This window comes from Sycon ciliatum, chromosome 4 (genome assembly GCF_964019385.1).
Source record: "Sycon ciliatum chromosome 4, ocSycCili1.1, whole genome shotgun sequence".
NCBI classification, from domain to species: domain Eukaryota; kingdom Metazoa; phylum Porifera; class Calcarea; order Leucosolenida; family Sycettidae; genus Sycon; species Sycon ciliatum.
This window is the reverse complement of record NC_088646.1, coordinates 19,885,082-19,903,248: the sequence shown is the minus strand read 5'-3', so window position 1 is coordinate 19,903,248 and position 18,167 is coordinate 19,885,082. Positions and strand designations below refer to the sequence as shown.

Below are 18,167 nucleotides of genomic sequence, written 5' to 3'. Positions count from 1 at the left end.
GAAAATGGCAGGTGAGTAATCCAATCACAAGCTGCTAACCTCTCCAGCTCCAGCAACACATTGCCAGGGGTTCCAAGAAAATGGCAGGTGAGAAATCAATAGTACTCTACTGTCTTTGTTTGGTGGCTCGCCAAAATCCTTTTAAAACTATCACCTAGCCGTTAGAAAATTAATGTTAGCAGCTTGTGATTGGATTTCTCACCTGCCATTTTCTTGGAACCTCTATTATATAAATAGTAATACCACGAGTTCATGAACTTTTGGTAATACCAAGAGTACAATCATGTACTCTTGCCGTCTTGGTAATACTGAGCGTAGCCGTAGGATAAAAAGCAACCACGGTGCACCGGCGCGGTGGTGACTCGTAGACTCGTACTTCAAAGGGAACTGCATTTTCCAAACGCTTCGTATACGGTATCAGATCTTGCAACAGGCCGCCGGCGCGCCTCGGCCTCCATCGATCGAATGTCCACGCGCGAACAACACCAGGACCCGCCGTGCATGCATGCACGAGCTTTTTAATTTTATGCTATATACGTGCATGCGCTCTTGCAGCATGCACGCTGTTGACCCGTGCACGCATTCAGCTAGCTAGCTCGATATACGCGATCTACTCTATAGTACACGTAACAAGCGTACATGTACTAACTAATACTTGCCTCGAGCACGTGCCACATCAGCTGGCTAGCGGCAAAGCTGCCTTCGGAGCTAGCATCCTACTCCTAGCTACGGAAAACGAACCGTCAAGGTGACTTGAGCAGCGACAAGCATTCACCACCACTACACCAGTCAGTTCAAACTCGCATTGTTTGAGATCTGGGTGGCGATTCGAAAATTTCGTTTCTTGGTGAGGCCGAGGGGTGTTCTGTCCATCAAGGCAAGCTGAAAAGTTGAAGCAGAATCGTGTACTGATGGAGTGGAGAGATTACAAATACAAGATCTAGGAGCTGGCAATGATTAGTCAACAATGGAGTCCTGAGAGTTGAGTGCCATACTGAAGCGGAAGCGGTCGTGACTGAACGGACATCCAATTAATTGTCATACGGATTTCAATACAGTTCTATGAAGTTCTAGGTCGGAGTGTATTTATCGAGGAGAATGGCGGGAGCGCTGTCATCAGTGGGCTTCCTTGGTGCTGGCAAAATGGCCCAAGCGCTCAGTAGAGGCTTCATAAAAAGCGGTAAGCAGCGTGTGTTGAGTGCCTTTTTGTTCGTTACCGACAAAAAACAGAACCGTGTGTTTTCGGACGTTTGCCATGTAGCGTGTTTCCAAGAAAGTTTCATTGTCAATGACATTTTCCGAAGCAGGATTGTTTATCCTTAGTTGGTAAAAGTCACCATAGCTTATTTTATTGTTTTCTTTGTTCTGCTGGCCTGTAGGAATTATTGAAAGCACATCCATTTTGGCCAGCGCTCCGCAAAACACGTCAGTCAACCTCAGCCTGATCAAGGTGCGTGCGCGTGAACTCCGGATAATGCATGCCATTCATATTGTGGTGTCACGTAACGGCGCGGCACCGCGGTAGATCTACTGCTCACAGACTCAGTACATGCACTGCTGACAGTACTGAGTAGTAGTAGTAGTAGTACATGATTGTACTCTCTATAGTGCTGAGCCCGCTGTACTGGCTTGAGAACTGGTGCTTCTGTAGCACTCTGTGCTCCGTACGGTTCAAATTGTGGACATGTGTCACTGTGGGAAACTGAATTTCCGTAGCTTATAAAAGCAACCACTTGTGCCGTGATAATGATGAGTGCCGCCATGTCCCCGGCACCGTGATAATGATGAGTGCCGCCATGTCCCCGGCACCGTCTAACTTACAGTACTGGCATGTTGTGGCAGCGCCGTACACAGGGCCGTGACGGCGCCGTACACAGGGCCGTGACGGCGCCGTACACAGGGCCGTGACGGCGCCGTACACAGGGCCGTGACGGCGCCGTACACAGGGCCGTGACGGCGCCGTACACAGGGCCGTGACGGCGCCGTACACAGGGCCGTGACGGCGCCGTACACAGGGCCGTGACGGCGCCGTACACAGGGCCGTGACGGCGCCGTACACAGGGCCGTGGCGCCGCCGTACACAGGGCCGGGGTGGGGGACCTTGTCGGGTTGGTCGCCGACCCTGACCATTTCGCTTCCAGAACTCCCCTTGAGTTTGCTCGGCCCGACCACTGGAAAACTGCTTCCACGGCTGACGGCCTCGTAAGGGGGGGGGGGGGACTATTGACTAACTATGTCACTTGCTGGCTTCAATGAGGTGTGCGTATTTCCCGCATTTGCTTCATTTTTGTATTTTTCTTTCAAAATGATTCTGGTTAAGATTCAATCAACTATCAAATCTTGAAACTGGTGAAGGAATCCCACAGTGAACTGCTATTGCTCCAGTATTGCTTGGGACAGAATCATGTCTCTTTGCGGACCGTGAAATATGATTTGCATGGCACCTGTTGCGTCAGGTGATAACATACTGCGGTCTAGGGGTCTAGAGCTTTGTACCCGTGTTGTGCCATGGCAGCCAGGGTGCTGGCTATCTTGCAGGACAGTTTGGACAGGTGTCAGACTGCCGAGTAATATGGCGCTGGACTGGGGGCTGGAATAGTGCACGGGGTTGGACACGCATCTGGTGCCTATCAGCTACCAGCCCGTCAAGTCTGTTTACATCGAGATGCCGCTTTGAAGTTTGCTGCTCTGGGGGCTCAGTTGAGTTCTGATGCCTCAGTCTGTGGTGGTTGTCAACTAGCTGCAGTAGATTGCGAGTGCTTGCGATGACGCTTCAAGCGTCAATGCCTCATTTGACATGCGCACCAGCATCAGCATCAGGATTCTTGATAGAATTATAATAATATTAGACCGCCATGTGTTCTTACAATCGGACATCTGTGTTTGTATGGCTTTGGTTTTCCAAGTCAATTGTGTCTTTGCATTTTCTCATAGTTCGATGAAAATATTCGTACACCTCGCAATTTCAGTCTCACATGTTCCGGTAGACGGCCCGGGCCGTGAGCAATTCCAGTGTGTTCCTTTAATACAATGACTGTTCTCATTGTCCTGCTGCTCCTGTATATTGTTACCTGGGATGTTGTTATGCGACACATGGGCAGCAACGATTTTTTAACTGTGTGTGCACTGTATTCCGCATACCCTGAGTGCTGATTGAGAGATTAGTTCACCGGGGAAACGGCTGATTTGTAACTAAACTTGTGCTCGAATGTGAGCCTGTGTCGTACCGTATTTTCCGGAGTATAAGCCGCACTTTGAACACTCAACATTCAACATTCAACAATAAAGAGGGTGCAGCTGATACTCCGATGATCAAATTAACGGTGATAAATAGGGTGGGTAGATGTCTGTATTTCGTGGCAGAAAATGGGGGGGGGGGGTGCGGCTTATACTCCAGTGCTGCTTATGCTCTGGAAAATACGGTGATTGCTGCAATGCATGCGCTGCTTAATCTGTTCGAACTTGTGTGTGCTTTTCGCTCTCAGGATCTAGGTGTGCGGACGACGACAGACAACCGAGAAGTCGTACGGAATAGTAACACGGTGTTCGTATCCGTGAAGCCCCACGTGGTAACGTCTGTGCTGGACGAGGTGGCGGAAGACGTGAACAAAGACAAGCTAGTCGTCAGTATAGCGGCCGGTATCTCTCTCAAGGTGCTACAATCGGTGAGTTCTTGCCTAGCTGTTGCCAGTATTCCCATGAACAGGCGCTCATTGCCGTGTTTCCCGCAAGATGACAGGCCACGCTTTAAACACCAGTGATGCAGTGAAATTCATCCAAAAATTTAAAAATGTCTGCGGCTTACACAGTACCATGGTCAAACTAAACCGGTGATACACACTGTAACACACTGTAACACACTGTAACACACTGTAACACAGGGTAGATGTCTGTATTTCGTGATTAAAAAAATCCAGGTACTCCAGTGCAGCAAAATACGATGCTTTACACATGTAACGTGCATGTCTCTCGGGGAGGGGGGGGGGGGAGTATCAATCATGCATGGGGTTTGTCCATGTGCCCCAGCAACAACCTACATACTAGTGCAGCGGCACAGATTACTACTGGCCACTGTCATGACTGACCGGAATGCATGGAGATGGTGTAGACCAGGCAGGGTGATGAGGGTATTCTATCTGGCTACTGGCCGTGCATTCCGTCCGAGATATGAGCTTAACAGTTCTCTATCATGCAGTTGACTTGTGTGATGATGAGGAACTGTGTTGGTGTGGCAATGCCCATGCGAACATCTACTTCAGTGTCATGTACTGCACAGGCAGAAAATTTCGTCGGTCAAGAATTTCGTCCAACTCCAAAGAAAGGGAGTTCGTCTTGTTGAAAATTTCGTCCATGGATCATAGGAGTGTATTGAAAAGCTGGACAAATGGACATTAGTCCGGCAGTTAATTTAGACCGAAAGCTCCTCGGACGAAAAAGACGAAATTAAATTACCCAGACGAATATTTCTGCTTATACAGTAGCATTGTAGGTGACATGTTTTCAGCATGACAGTGCATATACCAAACAGCACATACAGCACATGTAGTAGGGGTACATGATCCGCACACTAAGGCTGGTACAGGGCGTTACTATTGTTAGTGCTGTTGGTTAGGGCACTGTGACAATGTCAAGTCGTGTTTAGTTAGTCGAGGACAATTTGCGTGATGTGTGGTGCACTGCAGCCATGTCATCATTGCATGCTACTCCTACTCAGCTCAGTGTTGTGTACCAGACTGTACTGGCCTGCTGGGGGGAAGGGATAAGTGCTATATGAAGTGGTTAGGAAGTGTGCCATGCCATGACAAGGCAGTTAATTTCCCCATGCTTCCGCGGCGTGGGTATGCAATCAGCTGATTTTTTTAATTTGCCCCAGTGCAGTATGCATACTCGGTCACATGACTGTGTCACGGTGTGCACGAACATCATGGGCGTGAAGAATCCCCGTACCAATATGTATATAGAATGGCAATGAATGAAACAAATTATGCAGTCATAACAATGTAGAAGATAAAATATGCTAGTTTCCAAAACGTTTTCTTGTTACACTCATCAGTGGAAAGTTGTCACTAAATTAGGATTAGCATTCCGCACACACAGACGGCATGCAGACAGGCATACACCACACGAATAAGGTTAGGTTGTGTTGGGCAAGTACTGGTGACGAGGAACTGGTTGGTCTTTGCCGCAAGGTAGGCACGAGCCCGTGAGGCTGCGGGTGCCGCAGAAAGGCAGAAGCCCGGAGGCTGTGATTGCCGCAATGGAAAGGCAGGACCATAAGGCCATAATGCCGCAATGGAAAGGCAGACCAGTTTTGAGTGACTCGCCACCAGGTTTATTGTACTTGAAGTAGGAATGATGCAATGTGGTATTAATGGTTAGTGGTGGGATGGTGGGTCAGCAAAAGACAAAGGCAGCAGGATGCAAGTCGGGCATGAGCCAAAGCAGAGAAGACTCAAAACTGAGAATGGCAAGGAGATGTGCCACGTTGCTGACTCGAACCCGATCAAAACTGAATTAATTATTGTGATGGCGTATGCATAAATGTGATGTAGAGCAGGCAGTCTTGCCGGTCGCGGCAAAGCGCGCTAAACAAGTGACGCAGCCAGAACAGTAGAGGGCGCTGTTGCGCAGCAGATACGTAGTTGCAAGATGTGCGCCTACGCTAAACTGAACTCATTACATGAATACATCAATAACCAAAACAATCAATATTAGTGGTGAAACGAATATTCGAATATTCGAACATTCGTTCGGTTTGTCACATTCGAGTATTCGTTACGTCACTTCGAACGCAGCGCATGTATATACAAGCACGCCGAACACATATACAGTGCAGTGCGTACAGCCCGCCTGTGACTTTGTACTCCATGTTTTCTCATGCATGTGCATACTGGACTGCCAATGTTGTACATAACATGTATGAACTTCGAAGTAGCCTTAGGGGTCATCCATAAATATCGAAGTTTTTTCACAAAACGAAATAATTTCGTTATGGTGTGGGAGGGGGTTGACCAATTTCGTTTCAGAAAACATTGATACATGTGCACGGCCATAGGAGCAGTGACACACTTGCGACTTTTGCATGTATTATGTCAACATTTTTTTTACGTTCTGAGGGGGAGGGAGGGAGGGGTTGGGTCCAAACTAAAATAATTCGTTTGGTGAAAACGTTCGATATTCACGGACGGCCCCTTATGTGGCAGTGCATTTTATGTGGCACTACCGTTTGTCATACCTAATAATAATGACAATATCCATCAAATGACTGAGAGGAGGGCATGTGATGGCATCTCTGTTACCAAAAGAAATTAACGAACATATGTACGTTCGTTCGATAAGCCAAAGAATATTCCGTTACTAGGTTTTGACATTCGTTTCACCACTAATCAATATTCTATCCAACAAAAAATTTAGTGACGACTTTCCACTGATGAGTGTCGCGTGAAAACGTTTTGAAAACTAGCATATTATTTATCTTTTACATTGTTATGACTGCACGATTTGTTTTATTCATTGCCATTTTGCGCTTAGGGGCCATCCGTAAATACCGATATTTATTTAGAAACGAAAACTAGTCATTTCTCTTCAACCCACCTCACAAACGAAGTAATACAAACGGTACATAGTATCGATCTTTTTTTCTTTTTTTCTGGACATGCCCACACATACACACTGTGCATCGATATTTTTCGAGAAACGAACAGGTGCTCAACCCCCCCCCCCCCCCCCTAAACGACTAGTTTTCGTTTCTAGGAAGCTCAGGGCCCTACGCTATGATTTTTGTCTGGCTCATCATGCATGTTATTTGAACTGGTGGTATTGTTTTTCCATTGATTGGCTATAGTGTTTTATGTCGACCATGACGGCTACAATGCCCAACCACACCACAACGAACTGATCGGCTACATCATTGTATTGCAAAACATTTCCATCTGTTCGAATAACATGCATGATGAGCTAGGCAAAAAAGCGTAGCGTAGGGCCCTGAGCAAAAGAAATAAACTTTCTCTTTGCATTCGAGCGTAATACGACACCGTCTACCAATTTGATGACCTAGGCAAAAAAAAGCATAGGGATGTTATAAATTTTTCATTTCTCCTATTTTTTCAAGACATAACCTAGGATTCTAACCCGCACTATCGCCCTGCATGCATTCCCCATACACTTCGCATACATACTCATTCTTCCAAGTTGCTTCACGTTATAATCTTGCATTTGAAAGCCCTATTTGAATATTGTGGCCAGCTGTCCTTGATGGTACGGCACGGGACAGGTACGGGATAGCGCCAGGCATGCCGACAGCACAAACAAACACGGAATTAAAGCTGTGTGGACCCTGGCTAGCGCCAGACGTTACTGAAGTAACGTCTTTTGCATAGCTACGGGAATAAATATCAATAGTTACGGATGGCCCTTTACTGTCTCCTCAACGATTGTTTATTTATTTAGAAACGAAAACTATGCAGTCATTTTTCGTTTTTCCCTGAGAAACGAACACATACAAACCGTACATCAACATCGGTATTTTCTCTTATTTTCTGGACATGCCCACACATACTAATAGTGCATCGATATTTTTTCGAGAAACAAACAGGCGCTCAACCCCTCCCCCCTAAATGACTAGTTTTCGTTTCTAAATAAATATCTATAATTATGGATGGCCCCTAAAGACACATATATACGTCATCAAGACTGCATAAACAAGAGTATGCTGCCGGTGAGTTGTGTATTTTGTAAAAAATAAAAAATGCAGCTGTGGTTATGGGCCCGTTCACGGCGCGCTGCCTTCAAATACGCTTTTTTCCGTGTGCGGAAGTGCTTATTTTTCCCTGCCAATTTATGTAATCCACACATTTTTATCACTGGGTTCCTTTCGTATCCTGAACATGGGCAATACATTCCGAATAAACTTCTTCAAAAAATGATATGATACACGGTAGCTGAGTTATCCTGAGATACGCGCAGTGCCCGGTCCCAAGGTGCCCGGATAAGCGACGTCCGAGTGTACTATACTTTGGCTGGTACCTGGCAAGATCTAACCAGGGAAGTCCCCTTTTTTCTTTTTTCTTTTTTTGTTCGTGACACAAGCCTCTTTTACGGGCAAACAGAATACGGTGGCATGGTGAATGATTAGAACACAACAGAATACGGTGGCATGGTGAATGATTAGAACACAACAGAATACGGTGGCATGGTGAATGATTAGAGCACACCACCAAAAATGAAAACAATTGTATGTGTAAACAGTTTATTTTATAACAGTGTACCCAAGCCTTTTGTACGGGCAACAATACACACAAGCGCAACCTCAACATGCAGGAAATGAGCTAAAAATGGAGTGAAGTGAACACAAGCGCAACCTCAACAGCTAAACGCATGGTGCATGGCTAGCTAGCGTTCAAGTGCAGCCTCCACGGCAACCAGTGACGCCGGTGAGGAAACATCGCGAGACACTCTGAGGGAACGCGAACCGCGAAGACATATTACGCTTGATCTAAGCAGAGCGAAGCTAAGGCGGTAGCGAACCCAGGCCATTACAACGCTGTACGACTCCTGGGTCTTATCTGACGACAGGGAAGCTATCCTTTTGTATAGAGGTGTGCAGTGACGACCCATTCCACCAGTGGTTGTGAAAACAGCCGGGACGAACGACGCCTGCTCAATATTAAGGATTATCTGCTCATACTGGCAGCGCCTTTCCTTCTGCTCCGCCTAGTAAAGCGGTACGATTTGAAGACGCGAAGGGGTTAAAAACACGTACATCAATGAAGGTGCGTTCGAATCGACCACCCCAAATGCCACTCACAGCTACATCCAGGCGGGCTTGGTCAGCCGTGATAGCGAATCTATGGCGGAACTGTTCACCAGTAACCGGCTGCAGATGGGGCTCAACAGAGACGTTGTGCGCCGCACGCCGCAAGAGGGAGGCAGTGACGTCCCGCACCTCATTATGCCGAATGGATGGCATGGCATACGGAGAAGGAGGAGCCACAGGTGCAGATAGATGGCAAGCGCGGAATCAGCCAGTTGTAGCGTAGGTGGATGTCATCACGAAACTCACCCTTCAACAAGACTAGGCCGTGACGTCGGATGTGCCTGCAGGTTAGCCAGCTTAAGGCTCCTTTCTCACCAGCGAGAGCTAGAACCCGTTGGAAGTCAGTGTCCAGCGAGGCCGAGAGAGTGGCGAAAGCTGCATGAGTCGAATTGGCAAAGTTTCCTTTTGAAGACGTCATTGAATTGGCCTGACCATGTGGACTACACGTGCCAAGATTGGAGGAAATCCACGGAGGCGTTCGCGCAAAAAATAATTGAAAGATGACTTGGGCCGCCATGTACCATGCTTGGCGCTTTAGACTGAGTATTTTATTCATAATATTATTCATGGTGGTAAACACGCACCTGGCAATATGGCGGTAAATACACGCCGGGTAGTAATTAGACAACAGGAAGAAAGGAGATAAATGGCTGTGAATACAGTCTAATGTCGAGCCAGACGCGCCTCAGCCTGGACGAGGTCGACAGGCGCGAGGTCAAAGTGACGACGGCGAACAGAGCATGATCCGCGGACGCAACGGATGGCAGACCTGGCTAGAGAGAATGCCAAGCAGCACCGCAGCCGAGCTACAACCCGGCTATACGCAGCGTTGCGCTTGGTGGCCAAGCCGTGCGCCAGCCTCTTGATTACCACTGCTGCTTCTGAGCCCATGTCACCACAGGAAGAGAACACTAACGGTGTGAAGGAGCCATGCTCGACTTCATTGACACATTTTCCATAAGCACGCTTCTTCTCACCTTCAAACCTTTGGTAGAGGGAGGGGAGGGACTTGGCACGATAGCTTGACACGTGGGGATAAAACACCCTTGTATCAAAGAATGCGTTGCGGCTATCGGTCCAGAATCCCTTCACCCGCAGGTCGGTACGGGCATCAGGATCAGTGTTGGCTGACTGATGGTGAAAGGTTCGCCAGTTAGGGTCTGCAATGATGGCTCCACCTCCACATCATGATGGAGCTCCTTCATGCACAACGTGTTGTGAACCCTCTGGTTCTTTAAAGTGTCAGGGACGAACGACCACACGGCACGAGAACAACTATTTATTCTCAACAGTATATTGACTTCGATCGACTAATTAACAATGAATGAACAAACACTAAAACCACCAGGTAGTTATAGCGTGAGAATGACAGCGTATATGAGAAAAGCATACACATACAACATACGACTACAGCGCACACAGCAAACCGCACATAGCGCCTGTAGCATATACCACGTCGTAAACATCAGCGGTACGGCGGAGTCGGGATACAACTGCATTGGAACGAACACAATGTCACAAGCGAGAAGGCCTTTCACTCTCGAGAACTTGTGGTTTCGCAACATTCTCCCCACCAAAGAGCTTCTCACGGCCGTACAACAACTCACAAGTCAAAAACGACCGGGGCTCTGACTACACGCCCAGAACGAGTCATCCGCTGCTGTGGCAGTGGCCAAGGTGGAATATCCCTACTGCTCACCACTTCGGCCAACTCGATTTCGCGAAGCTTGCCGCTGTTAGCTGTCACACACGACACAGTCACCGGTACACTGCTTCGACCCGGGGCGGGCGCGGAACCCGAGAACACACGTCCGATCTCTGTGTTCCACACAGTCTCGCCGTTGACCTCTTCCGTGTTAACCAGTATCGCCCTTCTCATTTCCTTAGCTTCTACGCCTTGCGCCTCTACGTCTTGCTCCTCTACGTCCTTCGTCCGAGACTCCAGCTGCTTCTGAGCGTCTCCGACCAATGTCGCCATGCACTGCACCGACGCAGTGGGCCTTGGATCTGATCCTCCCACTGGCTTCAAATACTCCTCTGACCGCTGCTTGTCTGCAAGCAAAGTCTTCCACGCCTTGTCCGGCGTCCTTCTGAGCGAGGCAAGCAAATCTCGCTTTGCTTCCTCATATGTACTGCTGGCGATGCGCTCGTTCATCTTCTTGAGCTTCTCTGTGCGGAGCGCACCCTCTTGCCGTCTAGCACTGCGCTCTTCAAACTCCAAGGACTGTCGGAGCCTCTTCTTCACATGTTCCCTCAACTCATCGCCTTCCAATCCTAACAGAATTCCATTGGCGATAAAGCGGGCTTCAATGATCCATAGTTCCTGTGCCATGCTCGCTTCGTATCTTGGCGTGGTCGCCAAATGTTGTGAACCCTCTGGTTCTCTAAAGTGTCAGGAACGAACGACCACACGGCACGAGGACAACTATTTATTCTCAACAGTATATTGATTTCGATCGACTAATTAACAATGAATAACTAACACTTAAACCACCAGGTAGTTATAGCGTGAAAATGACAGCGTATATGAGAAAAGCATACACATACAACTACAACGCGCACAGCAAACCGCACATAGCGCCTGTAGCGTATACCACGTCGTAAACATCAGCGGTACGGCGGAGTCGGGATACAACTGCATTGGAACGAACACAATGTCACACGCGAGAAGGCCTTTCACTCTCGAGAACTTGTGGTTTCGCAACACGGCGCGAGGAAGTAGGTGGGATCATTGTGCCGCATGTGGATGAACCCCGGCAGCTTGCAAATTTGGGCATGGTCGGCTGAAAACCTTGAGCCACAGGGACAGGATGCTGGCAGGTTGTCCTGGGGCCAACAGCACCGGAGCCGGATACGGTCGTGAAAGTCAGCTTTCACATCAAAGCTGAAACCGTGCTCAGCCATAGGGACGGTGGTGAGGTTACTGGACCCGCCCTTCTCGCGTGCCAAGGACATTGCTCACTGTTGTGGCTGTGGCAAGCAGTCTTGGATGGCGGTAGCTGTTGCGTCCAGTACTGCGCGGTGGCGAATCCGCACTGCCGACTTGGTTGCCTGGTCCAGCCGAATGCTCTCCAGCAACTCCGATGGCGCGTTTGAAGTTTTGAATGACAGTGACAATACAGTGACAATACAGTGACAATTCTACTTGTTCGGTGACGGCCATCTTAGATGCATACCTCCGATTGCCACATTCAACCATCAGGTGATGAGGGTCTATCGAGGACCGTTCGAGGGCAAGTTGGAACGTGCATCTGCGAGACAAAATGACCAATGCCAACTTGTAGATTTTAATTTTTACTCCTGGCCGGCCTGCGCTGAGCCTGACCCGCGACCTGATTTCTGCGATCGCCATTTTTTCTTGTCGGCCGTGCGCCTCATAGATTTTTTGTATGCTGTAAGACATGCGCGAACACGCTGCGCAGTGCGTTCGCTGATATCCCTACTCTTGGGAGCTTACATACTCTTCCCTACTCTTGGGAGCTTACGTACTCTTGACGTCATTGAAAATGACGCCCAGGCGCTGAGGACGTATAATATTATATGTGTCTTTTCGATACCAAATAAAGAGTGCAGAGCCTGGGTGCCATGACCTGTAGCCCATTGGCGGATGGAATTCGGAAACCACTGTCTGCACTAGACAGTGAGTGAGTGAGTGCACATGTACGGGTGCCGTCTATGCATAGTGCATCCTGATCAATAATTGACATTCAGTAACATCAGGCGCCGAAGAACAAGCCAGACTACCGACGAACATCCTGGCTTGAAAGACACCAAATTTAAGAGCATGCCCGGCGTGCCAGGCCGGAAGCAAATATCTAGGAACACCGGGTTTTTGGCATTTGTACGGTGTCAGTGTACAAGGCACAGAATGAGAACGAAGATGCTGGAATCTTGAAAATGCCAGAGGCCCAGAGCCCATCATTGGACTGAAGCGGAGACCCCACATACTAGTATCTCAGTGCCCAATGTTGCCGCAAGATCTTTTCCGTCCGTATTTCCCGGTTTACAGTATACTCGCAGGATGTGGTCTGCCCCCCCCCCCCCCCCCCTTTACTTGCTCCATTCGAGTTGTGAAACCTGTCAGGAATCCCACTATCTCAGTAGTGGCCGTGAAGCTGCGCTGAAAATAGCTAGCAGCTACATGTTTCAAATTTTAAATATTAATAATAATGTACTTTTCTCGGCTTCAGCATGCATTTTTGCATCGCCCTGGAGTGTACATGCACTCCAGAAAACTAACTTCATTCCTTGCCACTTGTTTGTTTCTCCTTCTATGCGCGTACCCTGTGCAGAGGTTGCCAGCATCCGCTCGAGTAGTCCGCGTTATGCCTAACACCCCGTCATTAATACGAGAAGGCTGTTCGGTGTACAGCGTGGGTGAGCATGTAGTGGAGGGCGACGGTGAGGCGGTCGACAAGCTCATGAGCAGCGTCGGTTCCTGTGCCAAGGTCACTGAGGCACTAGTGGAGCCCTTCCTGGGTATCAGCAGTAGTGGAGTTGCCTTCGTAAGTTCTCATTTTCCGTCTGTGTGCTTGCGTGTGTGTGTGTGCACGCGCGCACGCCGGTGTGTGTCTGTGTGTGTTTTTGTGTATCTGTGTGTGCCGGTGTGTCTGTGTTTGTGTGTGTGTGCGTGTGTGTGTGTGTGCGTGCCGGTGTGTTTGTGTGTGTCAGTGTGTGTGTGTGTATGTGTGTGCGTGTGTATGCGTATGTGTGTGCGTGTGTGCCGGTGTCTGGCATAAGTGTGCCCACCAACCTCTTGCTCCATATCTACTTGGAATTCTTCGAATCCATGTTGGCCCAAAGCAAGATTTAGTTTCTGGAAGTAACGAGGCCGTTGTGCTGTACAGTCAGACCTCGCTTAACCGCACACATCTGTTTTCCACAAAAATATCCGGATAGGCGAGGGAACCGGATAACTGAACACACATACTGTACATGCATGTGGCATGTCAAAAGCAGTGACATCATACATACATGTAGACAGGTCCTATGCAGTACAACCAGCGTGCCCAGTATGTAAAGCAAGCGAGAAAAATGAAAAGTGCATGCAACTGAGTGCTGTCCGCACACACCCAGCAGGTCAAGGACCTCATTTGCTTGTACAACTCCTTGATACTAGCTTCTGCAAGCTCTAGCCAGCCACATGCAACCGGATACGACGAAGCATTTTGTACACATTTTAACCAGTTTGTACACAAAATCATGCACCGGTATGCGGATCGCGAGGTCCGGTTATGTTGTATGCATAACATATGCTGCACATCGGTAACCAGCGATTTTCTTCCGGATGGCGAGGGATCCGGATAAACGAGGTCTGACTGTACTGTGTTTACACTTTGATGCCTACTTTCAGCTGTTCCTGGCCATGGAAGCAATGGCAGACGGTGGAGTCAAGATGGGTATACCTCGAGCAATGGCCTACGAATTTGCAGCGCAGACCATGATTGTAAGGCATATGTTTTCTGTTGTAACATGAGCACGGGTGTCTGCACACGTGTGTGTCTGTGCATGTGTGTGTGTGTGTGTGTGTGTGTGTGTGTATGTGTGTGTGTGTGTGTATGTGTGTGTGTATGTGTGTGTGTGTGTGTGTGTGTGTGTGTGTGTGTGTGTGTGTGTGTGTGCGCAATGCTGCACAAGCATACGTTCAGGTGACTAGGTTCCAGTTTTGTTGGCAGTGTCCACTAACACCACCAGTTACTAAACAATCACCTCATGCGATAACATTGCACGACACTGACCGACAGTCCTGACGTTCTACAACTAACTGGCTATCAGCTCTAGCACATCTTGGATGCGCACTCCAACAGCCTTCCAACTTGGACGGTTCTAAGTTATAATATTATGGTAACATAGGAGGGGAAACCACGGCGATATGTGGAATGTTGCTTTGCATCCTTGAATCATGGTTTGACCGTATTGTCCAATGGTCTTGCCAGTATCGTCATCAACATACATGTACATCAGCAATGTCCTTCACAGCTGAGACGTTCAGCTCCTGCTTGTCTTGGTTGCGCTCACCTTCCCCCTCCTATGCTATCATATAACTTAGAACCTTCCAATAATATTCTGAAATTCGAAATGCAGAACCTCTTTCTCTCCCTCTCTCTCTCTCCCTCTCTTTCTCTCTCTGTCTCTCTCTTTTTTTTTCTTTTTTCTCTTTCTCTCTCTCTCTCTCTCTCTTTTTCTTTTTTTCTCTCTCTCTCTCTCTCTCTCTCTCTTTCTCTCTATCTCTCTCTCTTTTTCTCTCTCTCTCTCTCTCTCTCTCTCTTTCTCTCTATCTTTCTCTCTCTCTCTCTCTCTCTCTCTCTCTCTCTCTCTCTCTCTCTCTCTCTCTCTCTCTCTCTCTCTCTTACGCTTACTCTGCAGGGAGCTGCCAGAATGGTGAAGGACCTGGAGCAGCATCCAGCTCAGGTAAGCTTGACCCACCCGACGTTCTTCTAAGTAGCTCAGGCAATGCATGGCGTGGGCTGCTATGTGTGACCCTAGTCCACAGCATGGACAGCTCTACGTGCACAGTCTAGGCTAGGCTAGGCTAAGCTAGAGCATAGAGCAGAACTGTGCATGAGAACTGTTACTAGTACTACGGGGCCATCCGTAACTCTCGCCATTCATCACGTCCGTGTGCACGACTTCGACTTTGTGCGACCCCATCCTGCCACCTGCACCGACACATAGTGACATCAGTTTGATGCCCTTGTGTGATAAATGACGGCTTTGCTCTGTGAGCGTACAAATTCCCCCCCCCCCCCCCCACCGTACGTTTTGCATGGTCATGATACATGGCGACAATTGCCTAGAAAAGCAATGGAGATCATCAGGAGGCAACAACACCGTTAGGGATACTTGCTACCTGTGTCAGTTCTCTGTTCAGCTTGCTACCTGTGTCAGTTCTCTGTTCAGCTTGCTACCTGTGTCAGTTCTCTGTTCAGCTTGCTACCTGTGTCAGTTCTCTGTTCAGCTTGCTACCTGTGTCAGTTCTCTGTTCAGCTTGCTACCTGTGTCAGTTCTCTGTTCAGCTTGCTACCTGTGTCAGTTCTCTGTTCAGCTTGCTACCTGTGTCAGTTCTCTGTTCAGCTTGCTACCTGTGTCAGTTCTCTGTTCAGCTTGCTACCTGTGTCAGTTCTCTGTTCAGCTTGCTACCTGTGTCAGTTCTCTGTTCAGCTTGCTACCTGTGTCAGTTCTCTGTTCAGCTTGCTACCTGTGTCAGTTCTCTGTTCAGCTTGCTACCTGTGTCAGTTCTCTGTTCAGCTTGCACACCTATGCCGCCATGATACTGTGTATATACTAGCTACTGAATGACTGGAGTAAATGTGTTATGGGACAGCGCAAGCATTCCGGACTCACAGGTCCGGCGATGAGTCCTGCGTGAGAATCGTCACTGCATGGCCGGCGAATGCACTAGTCACCAGTTCTGCCGCCGTGCCACCACCGAACCGCCTGCCATCGCATGCGCATGCTGCTCTGTTACATATGTGCCGTAGCTCAGCATTCGGGTGCAGTTTCTGTTAGTGTTGAAACGAGCGTATCTATAACAAACGAGCGATCAGTTCCACTAACGAGCAAGCTATCGAGCGAGCTAATGAGTTTCATTGATGTGGCAAATATGATTATTTTTTTGAATATTTTTTTCTGAGTTCGATTTTTTTCAGCTGGTTCAAATTACATGAATTATCACCGCCGGCATTTGGGGTTGCTGCTGCTTCACTTCGGACTGCTGTTTGGTGTCGAGATGTCTTTTCAGCGCCATCGTCGATTAGCCTTTGTAAGAATAGACCGGTTTGCAAAGATTGCAAGTAGCCCTGGTCTTCGCTGCATCGCGGGAGAAAACTTCCAAACGACTGAGCGTAACTTTCACTCGAATGGAGAGGTGACCGAAGCATATCCTGCGACAGGTCAGCAGATGCGGAACAAGACATCAGTAGAGTCCACCAAAGCTGCAACGACAACTGAAACAACTCAAGTGTCGTGCAGGCATACAGTCACCTGTAACTGCGAGTGATTTTCACTTTGCGCGGGACTGGACTCTCGATCGACCAGGGAGTCGTAAAATATTTTACGACTCCCCGGTCGACATGTACTGCCATGTGTACGGAGTACGGTGTACGGTGTTCGTTAGTGCAAACGAGCTGGCCGCACAAACGAGCCGAGTTTCTGGCGAGCGAGCTAATGAGTATCCGGTGAGATCGTTTCAACACTAGTTTCTGTACTATGTGAGTGGCCTGCGGTGTATTTGTGTACATTGCTCATTTACTGTGTTCTGTTCTGCTCTGTTCTATATGTGGTGCCCTTTTCACCTCACCCAGTGCAAGGATGATGTATGCTCCCCAGGCGGTTGCACTATGGCCGGGGTACATGTGCTGGAAAAGGCCGGTTTCCGCGGATCCCTCATGGATGCTGTCGAGGCAGCGACAAAACGAGCGCAGGAGCTCGGAAAGGATCAGTAATATATTATCACAGCAGAATGCTTTTATTAAGATTTCAGAGGTGCTGGTATTTCTCTAACCTATTCCCGGATTCTCCCACTGTACAAAGTTTCCCCGGTATTTATCCTCCGACAACCTACACTCATCGCCCCGTTATCTTGAGAGCTTTGAGTGCTTATGCATATTCTGTTTCAAACCATTATACTAGTAGTAGTACATAGCCTAGGAAATAGTTGTTTTGTTGTTTGAAATCATCATTGTAGCTTATGCCCCCTCTGTGATGTTGATTATGTGAGTGCTAGAACCACATGTTCAGCCTTGCACAGCCCGGGCAGGTCAAACGCCGCGCACTCACGCTCGCCCCTCTAGTATAGTGGTGATCACGCTGTGCCGTGGATACGGTGCACATAGCCGCCTGCAAATACGCAATCACACACGCACATGTCGCATGATGTGCACTCACACACATACACACACACACACACACACACACACACACACACACACACACACACACACACACACACGCACACACACACTGATAGAACTGCAGTTGATTTATTCCTCTTGATCTTTTATTATTGTTAAAGGCACTTGTTGGCGACCCTACCAACAGCACTAGCTATTACATATGCATACTAATAATTATGTCATAATGACACTGTACTGAAGTACTTTTGCCAAACGGTCTTCTGAGTTTCTTACGCGGGCTCACCGTAAGCGTAACTCGGGTGCAGCTGTTCCACAAGCGGGTTTCCCACCAGTAAGTTACTATTAGGGCATTTTCTTATTCTTGGAGTGGCCCGCGGTGAGAGCGAGGGTGTTCACACTTTTAAAAAATTCACACCCTTGCTCTCACCGCGAGCCACTCCGCCAATGCTGCTTATAAACCTCTCTCTGATCATCGTATATGACCTACATTTGTCTGT

General features: G+C 48.4%; 1 protein-coding gene across 1 annotated transcript; it reads left to right on the top strand.

Moving 5' to 3' along the window:
* The first annotated feature begins 770 nt into the window (after positions 1–770).
* Positions 771–17,909, top strand: LOC135814899 (pyrroline-5-carboxylate reductase 2-like). Its single transcript, XM_065328097.1, has 7 exons — positions 771–1,180; positions 1,380–1,450; positions 3,486–3,665; positions 13,108–13,320; positions 14,169–14,261; positions 15,182–15,226; positions 17,119–17,909. Exons 1-7 carry the CDS (start codon positions 1,099–1,101, stop codon positions 17,257–17,259), a joined length of 825 nt encoding a protein of 274 aa, XP_065184169.1. The 5' UTR covers positions 771–1,098; the 3' UTR covers positions 17,260–17,909.
* The last annotated feature ends 258 nt before the right edge of the window (positions 17,910–18,167 follow it).